Source organism: Oryza sativa, chromosome 10 (assembly GCF_034140825.1).
Source record: "Oryza sativa Japonica Group chromosome 10, ASM3414082v1".
Classification (NCBI taxonomy): domain Eukaryota; kingdom Viridiplantae; phylum Streptophyta; class Magnoliopsida; order Poales; family Poaceae; genus Oryza; species Oryza sativa.
This window is the reverse complement of record NC_089044.1, coordinates 18,664,004-18,686,469: the sequence shown is the minus strand read 5'-3', so window position 1 is coordinate 18,686,469 and position 22,466 is coordinate 18,664,004. Positions and strand designations below refer to the sequence as shown.

Sequence of the window (22,466 nt, the reverse complement as noted above, 5' to 3'; positions counted from 1 at the left end):
TTACTTGGTCGTTTTCAAAATTTTACAACTACCTAGTTTCACGATATGAATTGTTTGAAGATGCTGGAGATTTTTAGAGTAGTTACTACAGTTGATACCAGATGTCCCAGCATAGGGCTTAGTAAGTTTAAGGTTTCATGAGATCTGTTTCAAACAGAGGATGCAGTGTACTCAAGGAAAATAATGGATTTTTTCATGATAATAACCTTAACCCTTTCTAGAAGTGCTTATATTTGTGAACGGAGTTAGCATATCTGTCAGAACCTCTCGATGCTTCCCAAGAACCATTAAAAATTTCAACAAACCAACACATTACGTCATCATCTACAACAAAAAAAGAACAGAAAGAACTGCGGTGAGATGAGACGCATATGATATGTTCTTTCCCCCCAAATTCTCCTTGTGCTGTCGCAGCCCAAATTGCACTAGCTACAGTCCTAGCTGTCACGCGCGCACGCGTCCGCCCTCGTCGTCGTCGTCGTCACGGCCGGCTGAACGCGCTCTTCGCCGTCCTCGGCACCTCGTCGAAGCTCTGCAACCCCTTCACCTCGTTCCACGGCGAGCTCTTCGCCGCCGCGCCGCCGCCGCCGCCCAGCAGCGGCTCCGAGTCCTTCATCTCCGCCATCTGCAACACACAAGCACACTCATGTCACTATGTCAGCTAGGATCGATAATCTTATTTCCAAAATCTGAACCTTTTATCCACAGTCAAGTCATTCGTAATGGGCGTGACAATTTTATCATGACGTGGCAAGACAACATTGTCACACCATTTAGATTGGTGTGGCAACGTTGTTTTGCCACATCAGATTGGTTGGCGTGATCAAGAGGTTTAGATATTTTTTTTTACGCAAAAAAGGGTTCAGATATTAAAAGCTACTCCCTCCGTTTCTAAATATTTGACACCGTCGACTTATTAGCACATGTTTGACCGTTCGTCTTATTCAAAAACTTTTATGAAATATGTAAAACTATATGTATACATATGAGTATATTTAACAATGAATCAAATAATAGCAAAAGAATTAATAATTACTTAAATTTTTTAAATAAGACAAACGGTCAAACATATTTTAAAAGGTCAACGGCGTCAGATATTTAGAAACGGAGGGAGTAGTATTGAAAAAGTTTGTTTTCAAAATTAAAAATTGAATAAGTTCAAAATATATATATATAGAAAAAGTGAGAGAGTAGCTAGAGTGAGGTATGGTGGATGGACCTGGGAGGAAGAGATGGGGAGAGGAGGGGAGGGGCCGTCGGCGAGCTTCTTGTCGCGGGACTCGGAGACGGAGAAGAAGGAGTAGAGGCCCATCCCGAAGATGGCGACGAGGATGCCGGCGACGTTGCGGAAGGTGAAGGGGTCCCTGAGGAGGACGTAGCCGAAGGAGAGGATGAGGCACGTCTTGAGGTGCCCCAGCACCTGGTACGTCACCGGCGACGTCGTCCCGATCACCAGGAACGTGCTGAAGTTCACGCACACCGCGATCGAGCAGGACAGCACGATGAACGCCTGCAATTCAACAACAACAACCACAAGAACACCATGTCAGCTCAGGCTCTGTTTGTTTAAGCTTAAGATTATTATAATATAGATTATTCAATCAGATTACTATAAGCTAGATTATAGTAAGCTAACATAGAATAAGTTGTAAGTTGTTTGTTTCTTTGAATTATTTGAGGCATCTAATAAGGGTAGTGGGTCTTTAGGCACACAATAATCTGAAAATAGCTCCTCCAGAGAAGATTATTAGATTATACTCCCTCCATCCCAAAATGTTTGACGCCGTTGACTTTTTTAAATATGTTTGACCGTTCGTCTTATTAAAAAAATTATGAAATATATAAAACTATATGTATACATAAAAATATATTTAACAATGAATCAAATGATATGAAAAGAATTAAAAAATACTTAAATTTTTTGAATAAGACAAAAGGTCAAACATGATTAAAAAAGTCAACGACGTCAAACATTTTAGGACGGAGGGAGTACTAATCTGGATTATAGATTATAATAATCTATCATAACAATCTACTTGTTTGTTTCAGCTTACTCCCAATAATCCAGATTATAATAATCCTAAGCTGAATCAAACAGGGCCTTAATCACGTCAACCATGGCGGCCGCGTCGACGTCATTCCTTCACTAGCATGATATGGCTTGACACACCAAGGTATACGTACGTACCACGACTTGGAAGGTGTAGGTGAAGGCGAAGACGTCGCGGTTGGTGAGGAGCTTGTCGACGAACGGGCCGGTGACGAGCAGCACGGCGGACTGGTACGGCGACGACTGGTACAGCAGCTGCGTCGACGACACCTTCAGCCTCCTCTGGATTTGGTTCGTCAGCTTTAGTTTCGCTCCAGGTGAAGGAGAGACAATAATCACACAAATTTGTAGAGTTCAGAGAACGAATAATGTTCAGAGTGTGACGGGTTTAGTTCCTGATTTTAGTTCATTTGAGCTAGAAAATTAAGGATACAATCTGGCTGACGCACGTCGCGGCGATGGTGAGCACGGCGATGATCGAGCCGAGGAGATTGAGCTGGAGATCGGTCACCGACGCGATACCGACTCCAAGGAGCAAGACCATGAGGGAGATCTTGATGCTCCGGCTGCAGGACAGTAGTGTTCAGTGTTGTGAATTGTGAGAAAAAAAAAACATCTTTGGTTGCATCAAAGTCAAGTTGATTCTGTACAACATAGTGCTATCAGAGAGTGAGGTGTGAATTTGACAATGACCTGAACTTCTTGCTAAGAAAGATGGTTTCCAAGAGCATGGTGAATGGTATGATAGCCAGCTTGGTCATCTGCAGAGAAAAACACCCATGATTTCAGAAGTGAGAAAACCAAAATGCAGTGATTGGGGTCAGCAAAGTGAATGGTGCTTGCCTGGTAGAAGCCAACTGAGTTGAATCCAAGGCAAAGGTTGAGGAGGCCAATGGAGATACCATTGAGCAGCCCGAAGGAGATGACGGTCTGCGCATCGATCGGCTTCGCCTCGAAGAACCGCAGCCGCTGCGCGACGTACAGCGTGCAGAAGGTCACCATCAGGTGCCAGCTCGTCAGCGTCGTCGCTGCATTTTCCACATTTCCAAAACACAAAATGACATTCAGAAACATCTCTACACACCAGAGACCAGACATTACAATTTACAAAATTACAACCAGTAAAACTACTTGACAAAAAATTTGTCGGACGGAGTACAGTATCTGAAACTCTCTGAAAGTAAAAAAAGAAATTTTCACTGACCGAAGAAGAAGCCCAGGGTGCTGATAAGGTACTTATTGCAGATGACAATAGCCACCGACGACGTGACCGACATCCCCAGAGCCCCGGCGACGCCGAGCCTCGACGCCGCGCCGTCCGTCGCCGACGACATCTCCTCACAGGCGATCACCTATCTGGTGGAAGAAGAAGATCCCATCGGTGAAACAAAAAGGAGGAAAACCTCTGTTACAAAATCTTGAACCACGCAATTAAATACACAGGTGAAAGAAGAACTGTCCCCTCTTGATTTGTTTTTAGGAGAGACGTGATCTCGGTAAGGAAAACCGAGCGTTGACATGGACGGCAGCGATCCCGATGGCGACCTCCATTACTGTACGGCTCAACCTCTGCGTGATGGGGGTGTGGTAGAGAGCACCATAGCGTCCATGTGAAGCATGTGTTCATGGCAACATTGATGAACTCACTATTCATTGCTCCATTTCTTTTTGCATTATATGACATGCTACCAAAATGTGACAGGGAGAAGTGTACACTAGTAGAATCTGAAAATTGGGTTTTCTGTCATGTTCTGTTGTAAGATCGAGGCATATGACTGCGGTTAGTTCAGTTATCACACCCAAGTTTCAGTTATCGAGTGACCTGAAATTAACATGTTTGTCTGCTTAATTGCATATCCTATATTGACAATGCTCAACAGCCAACAATACATGTGCCGAACAATGGGGTGCTCACATCACAAGAACACACAAAATAATTGGAGTGTTTATGACCATCTTACGTTTATATATGTATACTCATTTGGTAGATGGTCACATCATCAGCACTGTGTGTGTGGCAGATGGATATGAAATGGACGGATGCTTCAGCAGTTCAACGCTTCAACAGCACAAGAGATCAATCATCAATGGCGTCCAAGCTAACTACCAGTACTCACTTCGTTCCTTAATATAAGAGATTTTGACATTTTGCTTGCACTGTTTGACCACTCGTCTTATTAAAAAAAATTGTGCAAATATAAAAAACAAAAGGTTGTGTTTAAAGTACTTTGGATAATAAAGTAAGTCACAAATAAAATAAATAATAATTTTAAAATTTTTTGAATAAAACGAATGGTCAAACAGTATAAGCAAAATGTTAAAATCACTTATATTAGGGGACGGAGGGAGTAGTACTCGATCACTATCGTACTCTTGACTAGTACTAGTACTATAATTGACACATGTGATGGTCCAATCTGTACATAGGAGACTGCATGCATGGTCTTCGATCGCCTAATATTGAATAATTTAGTTGAAATCTGAGCTCTAGGGCTCTTGATCTGAGCAGTAATTTGCTATAGCCAAGGTCATTATTTAATTTGTTCGGCAGGAAGTACATTTGGGCTAGTAACGTATATGTAGCTAGTCAAACGAGGTAGAGGCTGGGACGTGTGAGATTCTTGTCCATTATTAGGACAAGGAAACTCTAATGTGCGTGTCCAAGGAAAATTTCTAGGGAAATAAAATCCTTTTTACCTTTCTCTAGAACACTTGAATTCCTAAGTCATTCTCAAGGCAAGATCTGCTTTTTTTTTTTTTAAAAAAAAGAGAGGCATCCTGCTAAAATAAATGATAACTAGTATGGTGGCTTGCGCAGATTGCGCAGCTAGCATCATTATATTTTCTCTCATATAATAGCATATATGTTTTCGCATTATATTATTCAAATATATTAAAATGACAACATAATTTTAAATTTTACAATAACTTTACAAAACTACTAATGTGTAATATTCATATTGTATTTTATATACATGTTAGTTATCAATTATTTTTAATATCAAATTTTAGTTATTTGTAAATTATATATATTCCTACATGGACTGTAGACTCGTCTTTTAATATTTCTTTTTTTAGTTCCGAATTTTCTGTAAATTGTATTTCTATATAGACTCTAAGCTCTTCTTCTAATATTATTTATTTTTATTTCTGAATTTTTATTATTTCTAATTGTATTTCTATATGGACTCTAAACTCACCTTTCAATATTCTTTAATTTTTAATTTCGAATTTCAGTTACTTCTAAATTGTATTATTATATTGACTTTAAACTCTTCTTCCCATGTTTTTCTTAATTTCGAATTTTAGTTATTTGTAAATTGTATTTTTATACGGACTCTAAACTCTACTTTTAATTTTATTATGTTTATTCCAAATTTTAGTTAGTTTTAAATTCCTATATGGACTCTATACTCTACTTCTAATATTCCTTATTTTTAATTCTGAATTTCTATTATTTCCTAATTATATTTCTATATGGACTCTATACTCTACTTCTATTATTCCTTATTTTTAATTCCGAATTTCAATTATTTCCTAATTGTATTTCTATATGGATTCTATACTCTACTTCTAATATTCCTTATTTTTAATTCCGAATTTCAGTTATTTCCTAATTGTATTTCTATATGGACTCCAGTCTCCTCTTCTAATATTCCTTATTTTTTAATTCTGAATTTCAGCTATTTCTAAATTGTATTTCTATATGGACTCTACCTTTTCTTTTTCTCCGATTAATGTGAGAATTTCTAGGCCATGAGAGTGAACGTGGAGGCTCATTTTTCTAATCCTTTAATAATATAATAGATTACGTAATTTCTTTTGAATAAGATAAATGATCAATCGGCAATCGCATCTTAAAAAGTTAAACGTACCATATATCATAAAATGGAATGAGTACTTACGCACTCCCTCTATCCAAAAAACGATGTCATATATGATTGATCACTTATATTTTGGGATAGAGGGATTATTAAATATGATAGCTGAGAAATTTCCATCGCGACGGTCACCCACGCCCGAAATTAAATTAGGTCGGCCTCGTGCGCAATTGCGAGATGAAGGTTCGCTCAGGAGCCAAAGGAATCGCGAGGGAGATGCCGCCAGCGTGGCACCGCCACGTCAGACGGCGTGTGACGTCAGCAATTGCACGGAACGGGACAAAGTGATCAATCATGCCCACTTATCTCAGCCAGTGAGCGGAAATAAAAACGATGCAAATGATCGACACCTCTGAATTGATGGATTGAATAACTAAATAAATAAGCTGCTGGAACAGCTAGGAACGACTTTGCTATAGCTAATACTAGCTGCATAATCTCGATCACATGATTCATGAAGTACACCAAAACCGAAGTCAGCCTCTTGCAAAGCTTATTAGGGAACGTACGTACTAGCTAAATAGACAAAAAAAAATAAAAAAAATAATAAAAAAGGCAGGAAATATGGTCACCATATAAAAGGATTAAAATAAAGAGAAACTCGCAGTTAACCCATTCCTTTCTTTGCGACGTGCGTGCGTTGAGCTAGCCAACTCGATGAAATGCCAATTATTCAACCAAAACGAAACGACTCGATCAAACAAGCACAACACGCAAAGTACACACACAGAGAGATATATATGCAATCCATATCCAATCAATCCGTTCTATCGATCGAGAAGGGGAAAAAAGACAAAACAAACAAGAATACAAGCCAGAGATGTCGCATGGTTTTCAGGGAGCAGCAGTATAATAACTTCAGCAGCAACGCAAACGCAAACGGAAACGACGCATGCATGCAGCGGAATTCACTCCCCAAATTTTCAACCGATCGAAACAAACCCAAAAAAAAAGAATTAATCCAGACGGGAAGAGATAGAGATCACGAGGAGATCGAGAGGAGAAATCGATAAACACGGGGGGGATGGATTATGACGATGAATACGCACCCGCTCGCTTCTTCTTCTTCTGACGACGAACACCTGATCGAATACTGCTTTTGTTCGATTTTGGAGATCGATCTTCTTGAGACGAGAGAGAGAGGGGGATATATCGCTAGCTAGCTCGCTCTTGTGGTTTCGATTAATACGGAGAGGAATTGAAGAGGATGGATGAGGAGGAGGATTAATAATGGTTGTGGTTTTTGTTAATCGTCGCTGGGTTTGAGCAAGCTAGCTAGCTAAGCTAGTTGTTGGAGGGACAGCGAAGGGGAGAGGATCGAGTCGTGTGTACTCGTGTTGTTGTTGTTGGGAGAAATGGAGGGTAGGTGGTGAACAACTCAAAACACACATGCACACACCCGTCCGCGCGCCGTCGCCCATGGCCCTCTCTCTATGGCATGTGGGCCCCACAAAAGATGAGGCCATTGAGGATCCTTTTTGTCGTTTGTGGAACTAAAACTTTGGCCCTGTTTAGATGGCACTAAAATGTAAGTAGTCTATATTTAATACTCTAAATTAGTGTCTAAATACATATACTAAAGTTAAGTCACTAGATCCAAACACCACCTAAATTATGGGCCTACTTGTAAGTAGAGGGAGATAAGCTTAGCTCTTTTTTACTTTTAATGGAGGGATTAATTTTACATGAATTCTGCGTAATCTCCTTCATTTCTATCTATCTATCTATCTACCTATCCTATCTTATCTATCATTGTTATTGTATTTATTGTTCAGGTAGTTTTAAAAGAAACTGCTATATTCTTTGAAGGTTAGAAATTATACAACGTAAATCACAGAAATAGAAAAAAAATATCTACTTCCTCTATCTAAAAAAATCCTGTCATGAGAATAAATATAGACATACATTATATCCGGATTCATCTCCATGACTCCAGGAATTGGTTTTATGGGACAAAAGAAGTACAACATTTTAACCGTGTAATCAATAGTTATACACAAAATGAAATTGTGGATATGCAAGCTAACAGTTGTATAGTACTAACACCACATCATCTCAGATCTAGCTCCAGATAAAATTATGCAGGAAAATCCACTAGGTAAGCTAATACCCATAAAATTTCTACATGTGCAAACCAAACATCCGCTCAAATTTTCCCCTACTATTTTTTTTGGTATTATAAATATATTTATCCCTTATTAGTACTAATCCATGTACAAGCTATCAACACTACATTACCAATATCTCATAGTGCCGAAGCTTGTCAAGTGCGAAGCTTGTCCAGCACTTGACAATGGGTAGAGATAAAAATGCCATTGTTGCTCTACTTTTTTTTTTCAATACTCCTACGAGGAGGTAGAAATGGTTTTATAAGCTTAAAGTTAGAGCTTTCTATATACTCCTATTTTGGATTACATGGTTTGGATTAACCTCTCGTGTGAGGAGGTGGACACATCAATTGATCAATCATTCACCAAAACGAAAGGCGCCGATCGATTGCCTCACCTCAACTGCCGTTAGTTCACAACGACACCTATATTTTAGCAGCAGCTTAGCAAAAACCTTCGCTCCCCAATCGTGTCCGGGCACGTGACGGCACGCCGTTGCCGTACAAAGTCTACGAACAATTCGTAACGTGTGTTCTTCAGACGAAAGGACTATGAATGTTGTGTATTGCAATTTGCATATATCTTATGAATTATGTCGATCGTCGGTTGAGAATGTGAGACGGAGAAAGAAAAACACAACTGATGCAACCGTGAGAGAAACATTGGTCAGGCCTAGCTAGAGGAAGAGATCCCATCTTTTCATTTATGATTATACTTATTAGCCAAAATTTAAATTTTCAACCTTAAACTTAGAGTTGATTTTGGGGGGTTTTTTTTCATCGCAGTTTATTTTCCAGAGTTTGCTTTTCGTTTGCAATGTTGTTTGGCTTATTCCCTAAATAAGCCAAACGATAGCCCCGCAAATCTGCTGTAATTCACAAAAGATTTGCGCATCACTGCGCCCCCGAGCTTCAAATTGAGTAATTTTTGTGAATGGAATTCAAATCGAGCAATTGCCAAGTCTAGGCCATTGAGATGCCAAAACCTTTGTTTGGTGACACAAAGTGCCTGCCTGACCGCTAGCAAAGCTAACGCAAATGCCAATGGCATTGAAATGGTGAGCGAGATCATTCCATCTGGTTATCTACAGCATTTTAAAAGTTTAAATTGCAGGAATCCACTTCAAAACCGAAGAACCCTTCAACTTGCACGTTTTATAAATACAGGAATGGATCGATGGTAAGCCTATACCAAACAGAAAGCAACGTGTATGACGCACGGATGTGTCCAAAAGAAAATGTGCTTGTGTCCTATCACCTTTAGGCAACATATGTTGACACTCGACTGAACATTTGGACCAGAAGCTTTGGATGTGCAAAATTCCGTAGCCGATTGATTAGCATAACACAAAACATTGTTTTCAACATTGGTCCATCTGGCAGCCTAACTGCAATGCCAAACTTTGATGAGGGACAGTACATGTTCAAATGTTTAAACCTAACTAGCAGCCACCAAGATGACAAAATTTGCATTGTTTCCTAAGGTCAAATCAAAAGAACAAAATCGTACTTCATGCTAGAGTTTATTGAAACCTCATAAAACAGTTTTCCACAATTCCAAGGTCTCGCTGCACTTTGATTCTTATTGATTCCACTACGTGTAATGATACAACAGCAGCGACCAATTCTGGTATGTACACTTCTCTTATGAGTGGGAAAGAATATATCTGAAAAGATGATTTTTCAAGGACTGCAAATTTCAAGGTGGTGTTCCATCTTGCTTATTCTTTTGGTACACATTCTCTAGGCATTCCTTTGCTCGGTGGACCTTCGACTGAAGATAAAAGCTCCCAGATTTTGCATTTCTTTCAAATAAATTATCATAGCGCTGCAATTTTTAAAATATATTTGTTAGGATAGTCGAATCATAATCAAATGATTTTTTTAGGAGCGCTGCGACCACCCCCCCCCCCCCCCAAAAAAAAAAAGAAGAAGAAGCCAAGTAGCAGACCTGTGCAATCTCTTCCCAAGTTGACTGCTCAGATACACCGAGTATCTGCCTAGCTTCTTGCTCAGTCATTGTTTTGCTGGCTCTACGAATGTTATTAATTGTTTCATGGGCCACACCAGTTTTATTTGCATCTGGCAGAATATAGGAGGAAAACTAACATAAGTCATCCTTCTTTCAAAAAAGAATAATAACAATTCTCCTACAGTCAAAGATTTGGCAGGAAAATATTAAGAAAGGTCATATTTGTCTTGTGGTGGCTATTAATAAGTACTAACGTATTTCCATTTTCTGATATTCAGAAGTTAGTTGTGAACATGTTTTTAGAGTTGTAAAACTTTAGATACAAGCTAATCAGATATATAGTTGGCCTGATCTCATAATTATGCAAATCAGAGTTCTTAGATAACACAGAGGTGAGTTCTGTATCATTGTATTGCAGAGGACATTTATGTTCAAATTAGGTAAATAAAATCCAGGCAAACAAGTACCATTAAAACTAGTAAAATAGAGTTTGTGCCTTTATGGTACTTCTTTAAAATCTACCATAAGTTAGGCAAAAAAACAAAGATATCCATTTCTTCATAAAATCATAAAACCGAAGAACTGACTTAACTGCAGGTACCAAATTGTTAAAACATAAGTGGACCCAACTTGTAAGTAGCTAGCACAGAATGATATTAGTAAACAATGAAAGTTCAAACTTGTTATGACAGTTTTAAGCCCCTAGATGCTAGACATCCATGTATCATAAATATGTCTCGCATGTGAGAAGAAATCAAACAACAAATCTCATGAGCAACAGGCAACATAAAACCAAATTGATATTGAGGGAGATAGCGTTATATGTGTAAGTAATACCAAAAAAGTTATAGTCCAAATGCAAGCATCTATAAAACAGGGTCATATCTTACTTGGACAATGACAATATGAGGAATTTTAATTAATAATTATTTGACAAGACAATGTCAATATAAGGAATTTTAATTACTAAGTATTTGATAACATCGTTTATGGTTCATTTTATAGAACTTGGTGCAGTATATAACAAAATGCAAAATTACCGTCCATTTTAGTTTTTGAGCGATTGTTGCTCCACGTAAGCGGTCTTTTCACAAAAGTTTGCTGATATCAATCCACATCTCATGTTTCTATCTACTCAGTCAAGGAACAAAGAGGTAGCCTCTATATACAGACTGCAATGGATGAAAAAACTTACTATCAAGTGCTTTCCGGTATGCTTGGAGCATAGCTCTTCCTATAATCCCAGAGCCCATGACAATCAAGTTTGCAATAAGCTTCCCTGCCTGTAAATCAAAAAGCAAAACTATGTAAATAAGTGGCACAACTCAAAATAGCAGTAGTTCATGCATTTGGATTTTTTTTGGATATGTATGCTTTCAACACTGGTCCTTGGAAGGGGGAGGACATTTCGCAACATATCCAATGCCAAATCAACCATGAAGCAAAGCCAATCCATTCCAATCAAACCTACGGGCACGATACCACGCCACAGCGGTCGCAGAAACTAGTTACCACAAAATAATTGAAGAGCGAAGTCTCTAATTATCACAACGCGATGCCGTAATTCGGCAGCTTGCACAGACCAAATCATTTGCTGATGCGGTTTGACTTCGTTTGTACTGCCAAATCTAACAAACGAAAGCAAGGTGCGATCCAAGTATAAAAACAGGCAAATCCCTGTGCCGGTTTATATTCGAAAATTATTTTTCCCCTGGAGAAATCTGGCAAACTGAGCCCCCGGGATCGCATGCTGTTCTTCCACTCCCCTACCCCGCGAAACCGCGATCCATTCCCTCATGCGTATCGAATCGAGCGATTACACCAACCACACGAGGAAATTTAACCCGTGATCTTACACAGGCGGCGTGTCGCCCATCGAGGAGCCCCGAATCAAGCCAATCGAATCCGGCCTCAGCATCCACCCATCCACGGGTCTCTACTTCTCCCAAAACAACACAAAAAAAAAACAAAAAAACAAAAAACAAAATCAGAGCAGCATCGCGCGCGCGCCGAGCGGGATGGGGGCGAGGAGGAAGGGGTGAGGGATGCGAGGGGAACTCACCATGGCGGACAGGCGGCGGCGGCGGCGGCGGCCGTGGGATTGCGCAGCTGAGGGGGAGGGGAGCAATGGAGGGAGGGAGACGTGGAGGAGGAGGAGGGGTGGACACGCGTGGTGATGCTTTCGCTTCCCCGGGCTGAGCCTCGCGTCGCGCTTGGATCGTCCAGTTGGGTTGGGCCGGCTAGCTTGTTCTGGGAGGTTCTAGAGATGAAAGGAGCGGAGGCTCGGACCGGGCAGGGCTCAATAGCCTGTCTCTGGGCTCTTCGTTCGGCCTAGTCCATTTTTTCCTTGCTAGTATGGGCCTACAAGCCCGTGGTTCAGCTGAGGATGGAAAAACACCATTTTGACTCTCTCAAGTACTATATATAAAATATAAAAAATCTGAAGGCCTCATTTCTTTTTCGCTTATGCTTATATTTATTAGCCAAAATTTAATTTTTCAATCTTAAATTTAGATTGATTTTGAGGATTTTTTATCGTAGTTTTATTTTTCAGCCTTTGTTTTTAGATCGTTAAAAAACGTATATAAAAATTTTATTCACAAATTATTTTTCATTTGTAAATATGCCGTTTTGTTTTTTTTCTCCAAATAGCCAAACAATGGGGCTGTGATTCGCTCAACCACAGAAACCATGTATGACATCTTTCTCAACGATCAATACCATTTAATTTGTCTCCCTAGACGGTTTGGATGGGAAAATATGCGATGGAAACTACATATGTAGTGGAAACCTGTAAATTACCGTTAGATCGAAAAATAGATATCTGAGATTCGTCCACGTTATTATGAGTAAAAATTTTACTCGTTGTCCATTTTTCGATCCAAAGACAGTTTCCACTGCATTTATGGTTTGCACTACATATTTTCTCGGTTTGGACATCATTTTATGTTATGTAGCAGCTACATGGCACGCTAACATAGTCTTTTAATCAATGTGACGTCTACGTGGTATTATATCCACTAATTCATTGTTAGGTTAAATTATTTCAACTCCTGGTTGACTGCCAATAAAAATTAAAATTCTAACGGTAATTCTAAGCATGTTCAAATAAGTTCCCAATCAACTAACATAGTTAAGTTTTTTTTAAAATAAATAAATAAAGTTATTCCTATAATCAAATTGATAATCCATGGTGATAATCTGCTCAACAATTTACCATGGTGATAATATTATATGAATATTGACTCTAATCAAACACATACAAAGCTACTATCAAATTACCAAACGATCGATTTTGGAACCAATCCAATTCAGACCTCAGTCAGATCAATGAGTCAGCCTCTCAACGCTTAGTTACACACATTGCATTACGAGGGTGATACAAAAACAACTTTGCTGTGGTCAATCGAATCTGGATATCTTGAAAATTACTGACATACATACGCTACTGGAATACTACTACTACTACTACTACTACTACTACTACTACTACTACTACTACTACTACTACTACTACTAGTTCTTATCTCGGTAGCTAGGTAGAAGATCAAGAGGACATCAAGCATCCAAGTTACTACAGTATTCAAGCTGCCCCTGATCGAAGCAAACATATACAAAATGGACGCACGCACGCCACACTCTCGTTCTTGGCTTTCTAGCTGCATCAACCAAATCTTTCCCAGCTTCTTGATGATGAGTCGATCGACTTGATTCTTCTTCTTCTTCTTCCTCCTCCTCCTACGTCTTCTGATCGATCGATCGCCATTGCTGTCTGGCAATTTGCTGCAGCTGTAAGTGAGTACGTCAGTAACCTAGGTGGCCCATCTCCCAGTTCAGCTTCGATGCCACCCTGTCGTGGTAAGGCACGTACTCCTGCAGCAGAAATGTTCATCAGAGTCTGCAATGTTCAGAGGTCTGCAATGCAAGAACCTGAAAGTCTGAAACCCAAGCTCGATATATCGAGTGACTGTCTTGTCAGTCATCGTGTACCTCTAGCTTGTCCATCAGCTCCTCCGCCGTCGGCGCCATGACGATGATCCGCCGCGCGCTGGTGTTGATGAACCCTTCCTCCACCGCCTTGTCGATGAACGTCAGCAGCGAGTTGTAGTACCCGTCGACGTTGAGCAGCCCAACCTGAAGAACAAGACATTCAGACATTTTTTTCAGTTATTTTGCGGTTCTGAACTTTCTGAAGAACTCTGAGCATGCAGTATGTAATGTACCGGCTTATGATGGATGCCAAGCTGTGCCCATGTAATCACCTCGAGCAGCTCCTCCAGAGTCCCGTACCCTCCTGCATCATCAACACATTCCCATGATGAACTCTGAATGAATATTCGGTGCGCACACACAGCAAGATGCTGGACAGATAATTTTTTCAGTGTTCATACATCCATCTACTACTACTCATCAGTCAAAGAATCACTTGCAGTGGTAGCTTAGCTAGCTCCAATTATTGGTTACACTAGATAGAAAGATAGGTAGCCCCAGCTTTCTTTTTTTTTTTCTTTTCAGGCATGTATGGTGCATGCACTGTTCAGTGGCAGAAGTTAATTTCTTGCTCCCATCTTGCTGTAACTCTCTCTGTCAGGGACTTGAATGTTCTTTTTCACCTGATCCAGATGAGATAAACTTGCAGACTATACTACTGTACTATACTACACCATGTTAGTAGCACAGTAACATTTTCTGACTGACAGTTTGTAAAGTAAATCTCACCAGGTAGGGCTATGAAGGCATCAGACTGCCTTGCCATCTCTGCCTTCCTTTGGTGCATATCAGCAACTGGCCTCACCTCCCCCACTGTCTCACCACTTATCTGCCAGAAACAATGAACCATGATTTGGTTTTTGCAATCAGCAATCATCCTGAGCAATGCATGCATGATAAAATGCAAAGCTGAACAGTAAAAAGAGTTTCTTGGCATGCCATGATACTATCATACTGTGTGTTGTAGTGGTGATGGTGGTGGTGTATGTGCAGTGCAGGCAAACACTAGTAGGAGTAGCTTATACATTCCCAAGAGGGCATGATTGTGCTCCAAGGGGAGCAAGAAATGGCACTTGATGATTTAACTACTACTCTTTGCCTCCATGAAGAATGGTAAAAGGGCCAGGTAGGAAGAGGACCACAAGAAATTGAAGACAGGTGAGTATGGATGGCCAGCTTTAATTTCTTTGTGGCATGATTATGGATGGTATAGGTATAGTGACATGGTATACAGGATAAGCACAAAAGGTACAGAGTCATTACTACTCCCATACTCTATCACACATTATGGGTCAATTATATACTTATTTTTTCTTAAGAGGTTTCAAATCTTGCATACCCCAAAACTCTTGAAATTATATACTGGCTGATACAGCCTTTGTCCCAAATAGTAACTACTTTTAGACTATGTACTTGAACAAACACTATTGTTATTCTAGTGTATGACAACCGACTTAGCCCTCATTTACAGCAAGACCAGTAGGCTTTATCCTTCTTTTTGAACAAAATAATTGTACTAGTAATATACTAGTACTGTGAACTTTTTTCTCCCAAAGTAATATTTTTTAACCCAAAAAGAACCTTTTTTTTTTATCAAACTTCACACACACAACAAGAACATTCCTCTGGGCAAGACACCATAGGCAGTCAAAGACAGTGCCCTCTACTTCTACACCTCTGCCTATAAACAACACCCTGCTTCTGCTCTAGCATCAAGAATGCAAAAAAGAAAAAGGAAAAAAAAAAGGTCCTCTTTCTCTGTAGAACAGGATGATGCCACAGCAAGACTTTTTGGGGTTAAGGAAATTAACATCTGTAAAGCTGCATCTCGGTGAGTTGTTTAATCTCACGCCAAGATCTGGATTTGTGCCCCTGAAACTGAAAGAGCATGTAGCCCTTGATCACAACTGCTCAGGATTTATTCTTTTTTTGCCCAAGTGCCAATGTCCCCTGGGACTCCAACAACGGCTGGTTCATGGGGTCCAAACTCCCAAACCCCCCATTTGATTATATTTTCTACTAGTATCACTTAACCAAAAACCTTAAAAACTTCCAAAAGATGAGCTCACTGCCATGATTGGGTTCGTGACAACGCAAGTACTGCTACGGGTACAAGCTGAAGTGGATCAACTCAAGGTTATTAAAATCTCGATTCTATTAACTGTCATACGATTTTACGACTTTGTAATCCTAGTTAAGATGTCTGATTTTACGATTCTATACAAGTAGAATCTTCAATTTTATGTTTTTTTAATACATACGATTCTATTATTCGATCTTAGAACTTTTGATTCTATTCAGAATCACAAATTTAACAATAATGTTGTGATTATAACTGAAGGTGGAAAATAGATAGGGCCCAATCGTCAGTGACTCGTTCGGGGCAGTTTGTGTGTATGTTTCTTTGTGTGCATAGTGACTTACATGCCGATGAGAACCAACAATACATTATTCCTACATAATATACTCCCTCCGTCCTAAAATATAAAAAGTTTTCCTAGTACAATGTATGTCCAGATTTATTGTACTAGGATGTGTCACATCTATCCAAAATCACTCTTATATTATATACTCCCTCCGTCCCATAATATAGCAACTTAGACATGATGTGACACTTCATATTATAACGAATCTGGATAGTAAGCATGTCCGGATTCATTGTACTATGAAGTGTCACGTCCGCTACTAGGTTGTTATATTATGGGACGGAGGGAGTAGCATATAGGAGTACGGTAACTTTGTTGCAGGTAGACACAAAAATGAGACGTACCTCTGGCGTCATGAGAGTCTTGGGAATGACCCTGCGCGTGGACAACAAGATGACAAAAAGAAGCGATCAGCACAAGAACTCGGAAACACAAGCTACTAGCTAGAAGTACTAGCATGCAGTAATTAAAAACTGCTAAAACTATCAAACAAGGAGAGACACATTCTCCTGGGGATTCATGCAGTAATTAGTACTAGTAGTAACAGTGTGCAGCTAGCATGGAGGAGTGGAGTACCCGATGACGTGGCGGCCGCCGTCGAAGACCGCCTGAGAGACGAGCCCCATGAGGCCGATGCTGCCGCCGCCGTACACCAGGTCTATGCTCCTCGCCACCTGCATGCATAACACACACAGATTAACCAACTAACCGCACGGTTAAATTTCAGTTCCAGTTATAACTCACGTACAACTACGGGAGACATGCAGCCATAGATTAATCAAAAGAAAACATGCTTTTAATGTATTTTAGAGCCGTTTACAAACGTCGATTAAATTCAGTCGTACGTGAGTCGAACAGGTGGGTCGTGTGCACTCAAAAGGGGACTAGTATGAATTAATGATTGATCAACTGGGGTAGTAACTAATAAGCCGGCAAGATGCGGTCCAAGTTACTATTTTTCTTGGATTAATTACCCAACCTGCTGCAGCAGCAGCATGTAGCAGCTCATGGCGAAATGGTGATTGATCGTCTTTAATGCGAGGCGACATGGATGACGCAACAGCAGCGATGCTGAGCTGAGCTGATATGAGCTATGGCCGCGAATTATGGCGCCGTGAATGCAGTAGGACCCGGCTCGGCTATGGACCATGGAAAATTTCGGTCGGCCGCCGCGCATGAACAGATGGGACGGCGACGGGGAGGCAGGAGGAGGAATAAGAAGACGATCCATCAGCTTGGTGGAAGAAGTCGGCGTGTGCAGAAAGTTCAGAAACGAAATTCGCTATAGCTTGCTTGCTCAATGAGCAGTGGTAGTAGCAGAGGGGATTGTTTGGCAAAAAAAGTCTGCAACTTTTGCATTATATTTGCAGACCGATGAACTGATACGGTTATAGTGACAGACTGACAGTGACCATGGACAGAGGAGAAGAAGAAGAAGAAGAAGAAGAAGCATGTGTAGGAGTAGCATGCATGGACAGAGTTAGAGTTTAATTACCAGCTCGTTGCCGAGCTCAATGGCGGCGTCATGGTAGCTCCTCTTCTTCCCCTGGCTGCTGCCGCAGAAGACGCAGATCCTCTTGAACCTCGACTGCCTCATCTCTCTCTCCTCTACTATTCTCTTCTCTTCTTGCTACTCTCTACGATCTATCTAATCCTTGCAGTGAAACAGCTAGCTAGTAATTGCCTGTATTTATCACCCTCCTCTCCTCTGCCCTTAGCTAGCGTCGTCGTCACTGTGCTGCTGCTAGTGCAAGCAAGCGCACTACGCTGCTGCTGCTGCAACGACGGGTTCCTTGTGATCAGCTAGCAATCTCCCTCTGAGCTAGTAGTGCGCCACCCATGGCTATATACTACATAAAAGTGGGAGAGGAGAGAGGAGGAGATTGTAGTGATGAGTTTTCACTTTCCGGCGAAATGGACGGGTGGGTGTGTAGTACGTTGATTACTGGGGTTGATGTGTGAGTCCGAGTCACCTTATCGGGATTGCCGGTGCAAATTGGCTTCAAAACAGGCCGAGCCGGCGAAGGTTGCTGCTAGCTACTGTATATCCATCGTGGGGTTCATCTCCATTTGCAGGGTCGTTTTAGGAGAAAGCTAAGCTAGCGCCTGCTTATACAATTATACTAGTGCATGCGACGGGGAAAACGCCTATTACAATTATACTATAATTAGATTTAAAAGTTTTTCCTAAAAAAACTTACGGCATTTTTTAAGATAGTCCATATTTTTTTTCTTCTCTTTACTTTTTGTTATTACCTTTTTATTTGTTACTTCCTCTGTCTGAAAACATAGCAAGTTTGTTTTAGCCTTTAATATGAGTTTTAAGAAGAGGTTTAAAAATACTTGGGTTACCTCTTCGAGGTGGGTGCGGTACAGGCTCATACTACTTAGAAGTTAGGACTATAATAAAGCCAAGTGATAGTAGAGATAGTATAGGTAGTTTAGTGACAAAATTTGTTATGTTTGAAACAAAAATTGAAATAGAAGTTGTTATATTTTAATACGGAGGAAGTACTGTATTTTTAATTATATGGTAAACGCACTCGCCACTAGATACATGATACCACACACACTGGGAATATGTTCCTAACACACGCTAAAAAAGACGGGGACCAACAACACATTTTTGACATCACTGAAATCCTATTGAAAACCCATCTTATTCGTGCATAATATTTGTGGAAATTAGGACTTAAATATTAATAGTTGGAGTAATGCACCCACGACTTCATTATTCGCCGGTGCATCGCTTACTATTTTTGTTCTTTTCTTACTAATGCAACTACTTTCTATTAAATAAACCATATAACATAGTGGAATGTTTCATATTGATACAACAGAAAAAATTATAAGACTAGCCTTCGAAAGGTATAATCAAGAAAAAGACAGTCATGCCACGCGTCTATGATAGAAAAGCCCACTACTGAGAGACAACAGTAAGACATCCCAACTGCACTCAAGACACTTTTGGGAACAAGAGGGGGTGGGCGAGAGAAGAATGGATCCACTCTCCTATGTACAGACCGCTAACATGGCCATCTTGTGGTGAACGGAAGCGCCTCCAAAACAGGATAAACCGTCTGAAGCAGAGATTGGTGAGAAAGGACCTGTCTAAAGCGAGGACGTAGTTTTCACCTGAAGAAATTAATTCCCTAGGGAGGGAAGGAAGACGCCAAGACAACAACCCCAAGAAAGTTACGGCTCCAAAATGGCATCACCGTTGTCGGCCCTGAAACAGGATGGGCTTTAGCCTGGAGATCTTCCAGCTCTCCCATGCCACTATCTCCCCATTGCTACCATCTTCCATCAGTCAAAGACCGTCGTGCCATGCTTTCACCATCGCTCCTCCACGCCCATCTCCTGAGACCACTGCGCCATACCGTCATCACCAAGAGCCAATTTGTTGGAGAGACATTGGGTCTAGCTAGTCTAGAGAATAACATCGGATCCTGCCTTGGAGCTACCAGATCCGACAGCTCCTTCCACCCTCTCCACTGCCACCTGCCACTCCACCACCCCGCCATCCGCTGGCCCTCTCACTAGATACGGCTATGAATGGTCTAGATCTGTACGACCACCTCCAACCTCTTGGTCACCTCAATGCCCGAACTGAATATGCTTTCTCGGGGAGAAAATTCATGTCGCCGCTGTCCTTATAGCCACGTGGCTTGTAGGTGTGCCTCTCAAACAGTGGCTAGGCATTATAGAGGAACAGAGGGTTGGTGGCTATGGTCGTCGCTTCGTCGTCTCCCGTGTCATCTCTAGGATTGGATGTGAGATAGAGGACGGGTGAATGCTACTACTAATTTAATCCTTAGAATAGGACTTTGTTTCAAGATAAAAGATAAGAGATGCTGATTTGCTTGACATAGCTAGAACTCAATTAAGGCTTTAGTTATTCATAGATAGCTCCACACAAAGCAGCATGGACGCAAAATAGATGTTCTTTCTGTCTGCTTACTAATAAATACTTAGTACATCAACTTGCGTAGCTGCAAACAGTTGCACAGGCCAAAAACACGGCTAACAGTGGACGGCAATATGGATTATTACATGATCAAAACCCCACACAATTACGTGCATGTGGTGTGCGCATATAGTGGTTTGCGTGTGTGTCTTCTGTGTAATCGATAAAAAAAATAAAAAATAAATAAAAATCCAGCACAAGCATGACAGAAAGTGATATGAATATATATATATATATATATATATATATATATATATATGATCTATCATTTGTCCAAGCTTAATGCCATATCTGATCTGCACCAATCGTATCTCTACTGCATTTTTTTTCTCATTTTTGGTTGTGCAGAGCAGAGGAGTTAATTGACTCCACAGTTTGGTTGCTGGCGAGGCTGGTGCGAACATGCCAACCAGCAGCAGCAGCAGCCACACGCCACGCCATCCGCCAAGACAGCTGTTGATGGGCGCGGGCCGGGGCATGTACGCAATGTAGCCGTGTGCAGGGGAGGCGCGCGACACCGGCATCTGCATGGGCATGCATCGTCGCGGCGCGCGCGCACACGAGGTGTTCGGCCCGCGTGGGGCGCCGCGCGCCCGCGCGCGCGAGGCGCGCTGCCCGCTACGGCCGCCGCGAGAGGGGCGCGCGCGGCGCGGAGAGGCACGGGCACCGACCGGCACGGGGTGATGGGGGTGGCGCGCGTGGCGTTGCGCTGCGTGTGGGGCTCCGTGCCGGCGGGCGCGCGAGAGTTCGTGCCCGACCGACCGCACGGCGCGCGCTTTGCATTGGCTGGTGTTTTCGGTCTCGACGCGCGCGTGGTCCGGCAGCGGCATGGCGCGCGGGCCTGCACGTTGTCTTGGGAATTAAAACAAAAAAAACCAACACATGTAGTATAAAACCCAGGGTGTACCACCGTACATTGGTCCTGAACTAGGTTGTTCTATGTCTCTTTGTTATTATAGATCGTTTTGATTATTTTTACTAGTTAAATTTTTTCTAGGTTCGATTAAATTTGTAGAAAAATATAGCAATTTTGTTTTAATTTTCATATTCATTTTTTTATATTTTATCAAAATATATAGGTTCCAATGTTATATTTAATAAAACGAATTTGGTATTGTAAATATTATTTTTTTATATAAATAAAGTAAAAAAAGACTTATAATATAAAATGGAGAGAGTGCTAACTTATTTATAATCTACTCTACAAAATTCAGAGATGTGGTACATAGGGTTAGAATTCGGAGAAGTATGTTTCCTGACAGTTGGTTAGTTCGATGCTCAATTAGTTTAGCTCTACATGTTGCATGCTTGCAGTACTGTACTTACTGTAGTGTAGTATTGCGCGTTGTCGTTGGCCGTGTCGGTTTCATGATCGATCGATGCTTGTTTGCTAAGTCACTAGTTGGACAACTTACTAACCGAAAGAGGTTAAAAAATACGATTAACTTGCATGCGTGTTAGCGTTCGGTGCCGGCCACCCAAGCACGCACCGCACGCGCGCGTGCCCGTTAACCGGCGGCGCATGTACGTCGCCGAGCCTGCGACGCCGGCCCTGCCGTACGTGCTCGTCGTCACCCGGTGAAAAGCGGTCTCCCCCTGCCTCTATCAATATCAATAGAATTTCGCACCGTCTCGTGCGAGTCGTTCAAAAAAGAAAACGGTCTCCCCCACGAGCAATTTTACAGTTCTTGAAAATGTATCATTTTTTCCATTATAAATTTGATACCTCTTGATATGTAGGTACTTTTTCTGTTTCACAATGTAAGTCATTCTAGGTATTTACATTGTGCTTACATTGTGAAACGGAGAGAGTAGTAGGTACTATAAGGTACTAAATTTTATACTAAAATTTTGGTATCTCTTTAAGGACTGTAAAATTACTCCTCCCCCACATTTAGAGAAAGTTTGTAGCAACCATAGCTTATTATAAAATCTTTGGTTCAGTTTAGAGAAGCTTAAGATTATAAGAATCCGTTGGTTGGTAATCAATTTGAATATGAAGAAGTTGGGTTATATAACTAGTTTCTTTTCTGAATTATATAACTAGAGATTCTTGGAATCTTAATAAGAATC

At 41.0% G+C, this 22,466-nt stretch overlaps 3 protein-coding genes across 5 annotated transcripts; all 3 read right to left on the bottom strand.

Moving 5' to 3' along the window:
• Positions 1 to 253: 253 nt before the first annotated feature.
• LOC4348916 (UDP-xylose transporter 1) lies at positions 254 to 7,279 on the bottom strand. Of its 2 annotated transcripts, none has more exons than XM_066304807.1 (8): positions 6,981 to 7,279; positions 3,255 to 3,872; positions 2,894 to 3,078; positions 2,744 to 2,811; positions 2,484 to 2,616; positions 2,189 to 2,350; positions 1,220 to 1,510; positions 254 to 625 (listed from the first exon to the last, which is right to left on the bottom strand). In XM_066304807.1, exons 2-8 carry the CDS (start codon positions 3,382 to 3,384, stop codon positions 482 to 484), a joined length of 1,113 nt encoding a protein of 370 aa, XP_066160904.1. In that variant the 5' UTR covers positions 3,385 to 3,872; positions 6,981 to 7,279; the 3' UTR covers positions 254 to 481. The 2 variants fall into 2 exon arrangements, with proteins under 2 accessions (XP_066160904.1, XP_015612808.1); XM_015757322.3 differs by having other exon boundaries at positions 3,255 to 3,406.
• Positions 7,280 to 9,352: 2,073 nt separating this feature from the next.
• Positions 9,353 to 12,194, bottom strand: LOC4348915 (mitochondrial import inner membrane translocase subunit PAM16 like 2). Of its 2 annotated transcripts, XM_066304440.1 has the most exons (5): positions 12,073 to 12,194; positions 11,867 to 11,946; positions 11,206 to 11,293; positions 9,990 to 10,120; positions 9,353 to 9,866 (listed from the first exon to the last, which is right to left on the bottom strand). In XM_066304440.1, the coding sequence occupies exons 3-5, from the start codon at positions 11,261 to 11,263 to the stop codon at positions 9,738 to 9,740; spliced, it is 318 nt and encodes a 105-aa protein (XP_066160537.1). In that variant the 5' UTR covers positions 11,264 to 11,293; positions 11,867 to 11,946; positions 12,073 to 12,194; the 3' UTR covers positions 9,353 to 9,737. The 2 variants fall into 2 exon arrangements, with proteins under 2 accessions (XP_066160537.1, NP_001409992.1); NM_001423063.1 differs by lacking the exon at positions 11,867 to 11,946 and having other exon boundaries at positions 9,396 to 9,866; positions 12,073 to 12,153.
• Positions 12,195 to 13,301: 1,107 nt separating this feature from the next.
• LOC4348914 (probable cytokinin riboside 5'-monophosphate phosphoribohydrolase LOGL10) lies at positions 13,302 to 18,245 on the bottom strand. The gene is made up of 7 exons (NM_001423062.1): positions 17,922 to 18,245; positions 17,003 to 17,100; positions 16,771 to 16,801; positions 14,730 to 14,829; positions 14,234 to 14,304; positions 14,001 to 14,144; positions 13,302 to 13,883 (listed from the first exon to the last, which is right to left on the bottom strand). The coding sequence occupies exons 1-7, from the start codon at positions 18,021 to 18,023 to the stop codon at positions 13,815 to 13,817; spliced, it is 615 nt and encodes a 204-aa protein (NP_001409991.1). The 5' UTR covers positions 18,024 to 18,245; the 3' UTR covers positions 13,302 to 13,814.
• Positions 18,246 to 22,466: the final 4,221 nt, after the last annotated feature.

Excerpts from the sequence above, each read along its gene's own strand:
- LOC4348916 (XM_066304807.1), bottom strand. The coding sequence starts at position 3,384 with ATGTCGTCGGCGACGGACGGCGCGGCGTCGAGGCTCGGCGTCGCCGGG. Across the intron at positions 2,617-2,743 it reads TTTCTTAGCAAGAAGTTCAG|CCGGAGCATCAAGATCTCCC; the intron begins GTCATTGTCAAA and ends ACTGTCCTGCAG. Across the intron at positions 1,511-2,188 it reads CCTACACCTTCCAAGTCGTG|GCGTTCATCGTGCTGTCCTG; the intron begins GTACGTACGTAT and ends GTTGAATTGCAG.
- LOC4348915 (NM_001423063.1), bottom strand. Across the intron at positions 10,121-11,205 it reads ATACCGGAAAGCACTTGATA|ATGCAAATAAAACTGGTGTG; the intron begins GTAAGTTTTTTC and ends ATATTCTGCCAG. Across the intron at positions 9,867-9,989 it reads CTTGGGAAGAGATTGCACAG|CGCTATGATAATTTATTTGA; the intron begins GTCTGCTACTTG and ends TAAAAATTGCAG.
- LOC4348914 (NM_001423062.1), bottom strand. The coding sequence starts at position 18,023 with ATGAGGCAGTCGAGGTTCAAGAGGATCTGCGTCTTCTGCGGCAGCAGC. Across the intron at positions 17,101-17,921 it reads TTGAGCTCGGCAACGAGCTG|GTGGCGAGGAGCATAGACCT; the intron begins GTAATTAAACTC and ends TTATGCATGCAG. Across the intron at positions 14,145-14,233 it reads TTGGCATCCATCATAAGCCG|GTTGGGCTGCTCAACGTCGA; the intron begins GTACATTACATA and ends CTTGTTCTTCAG.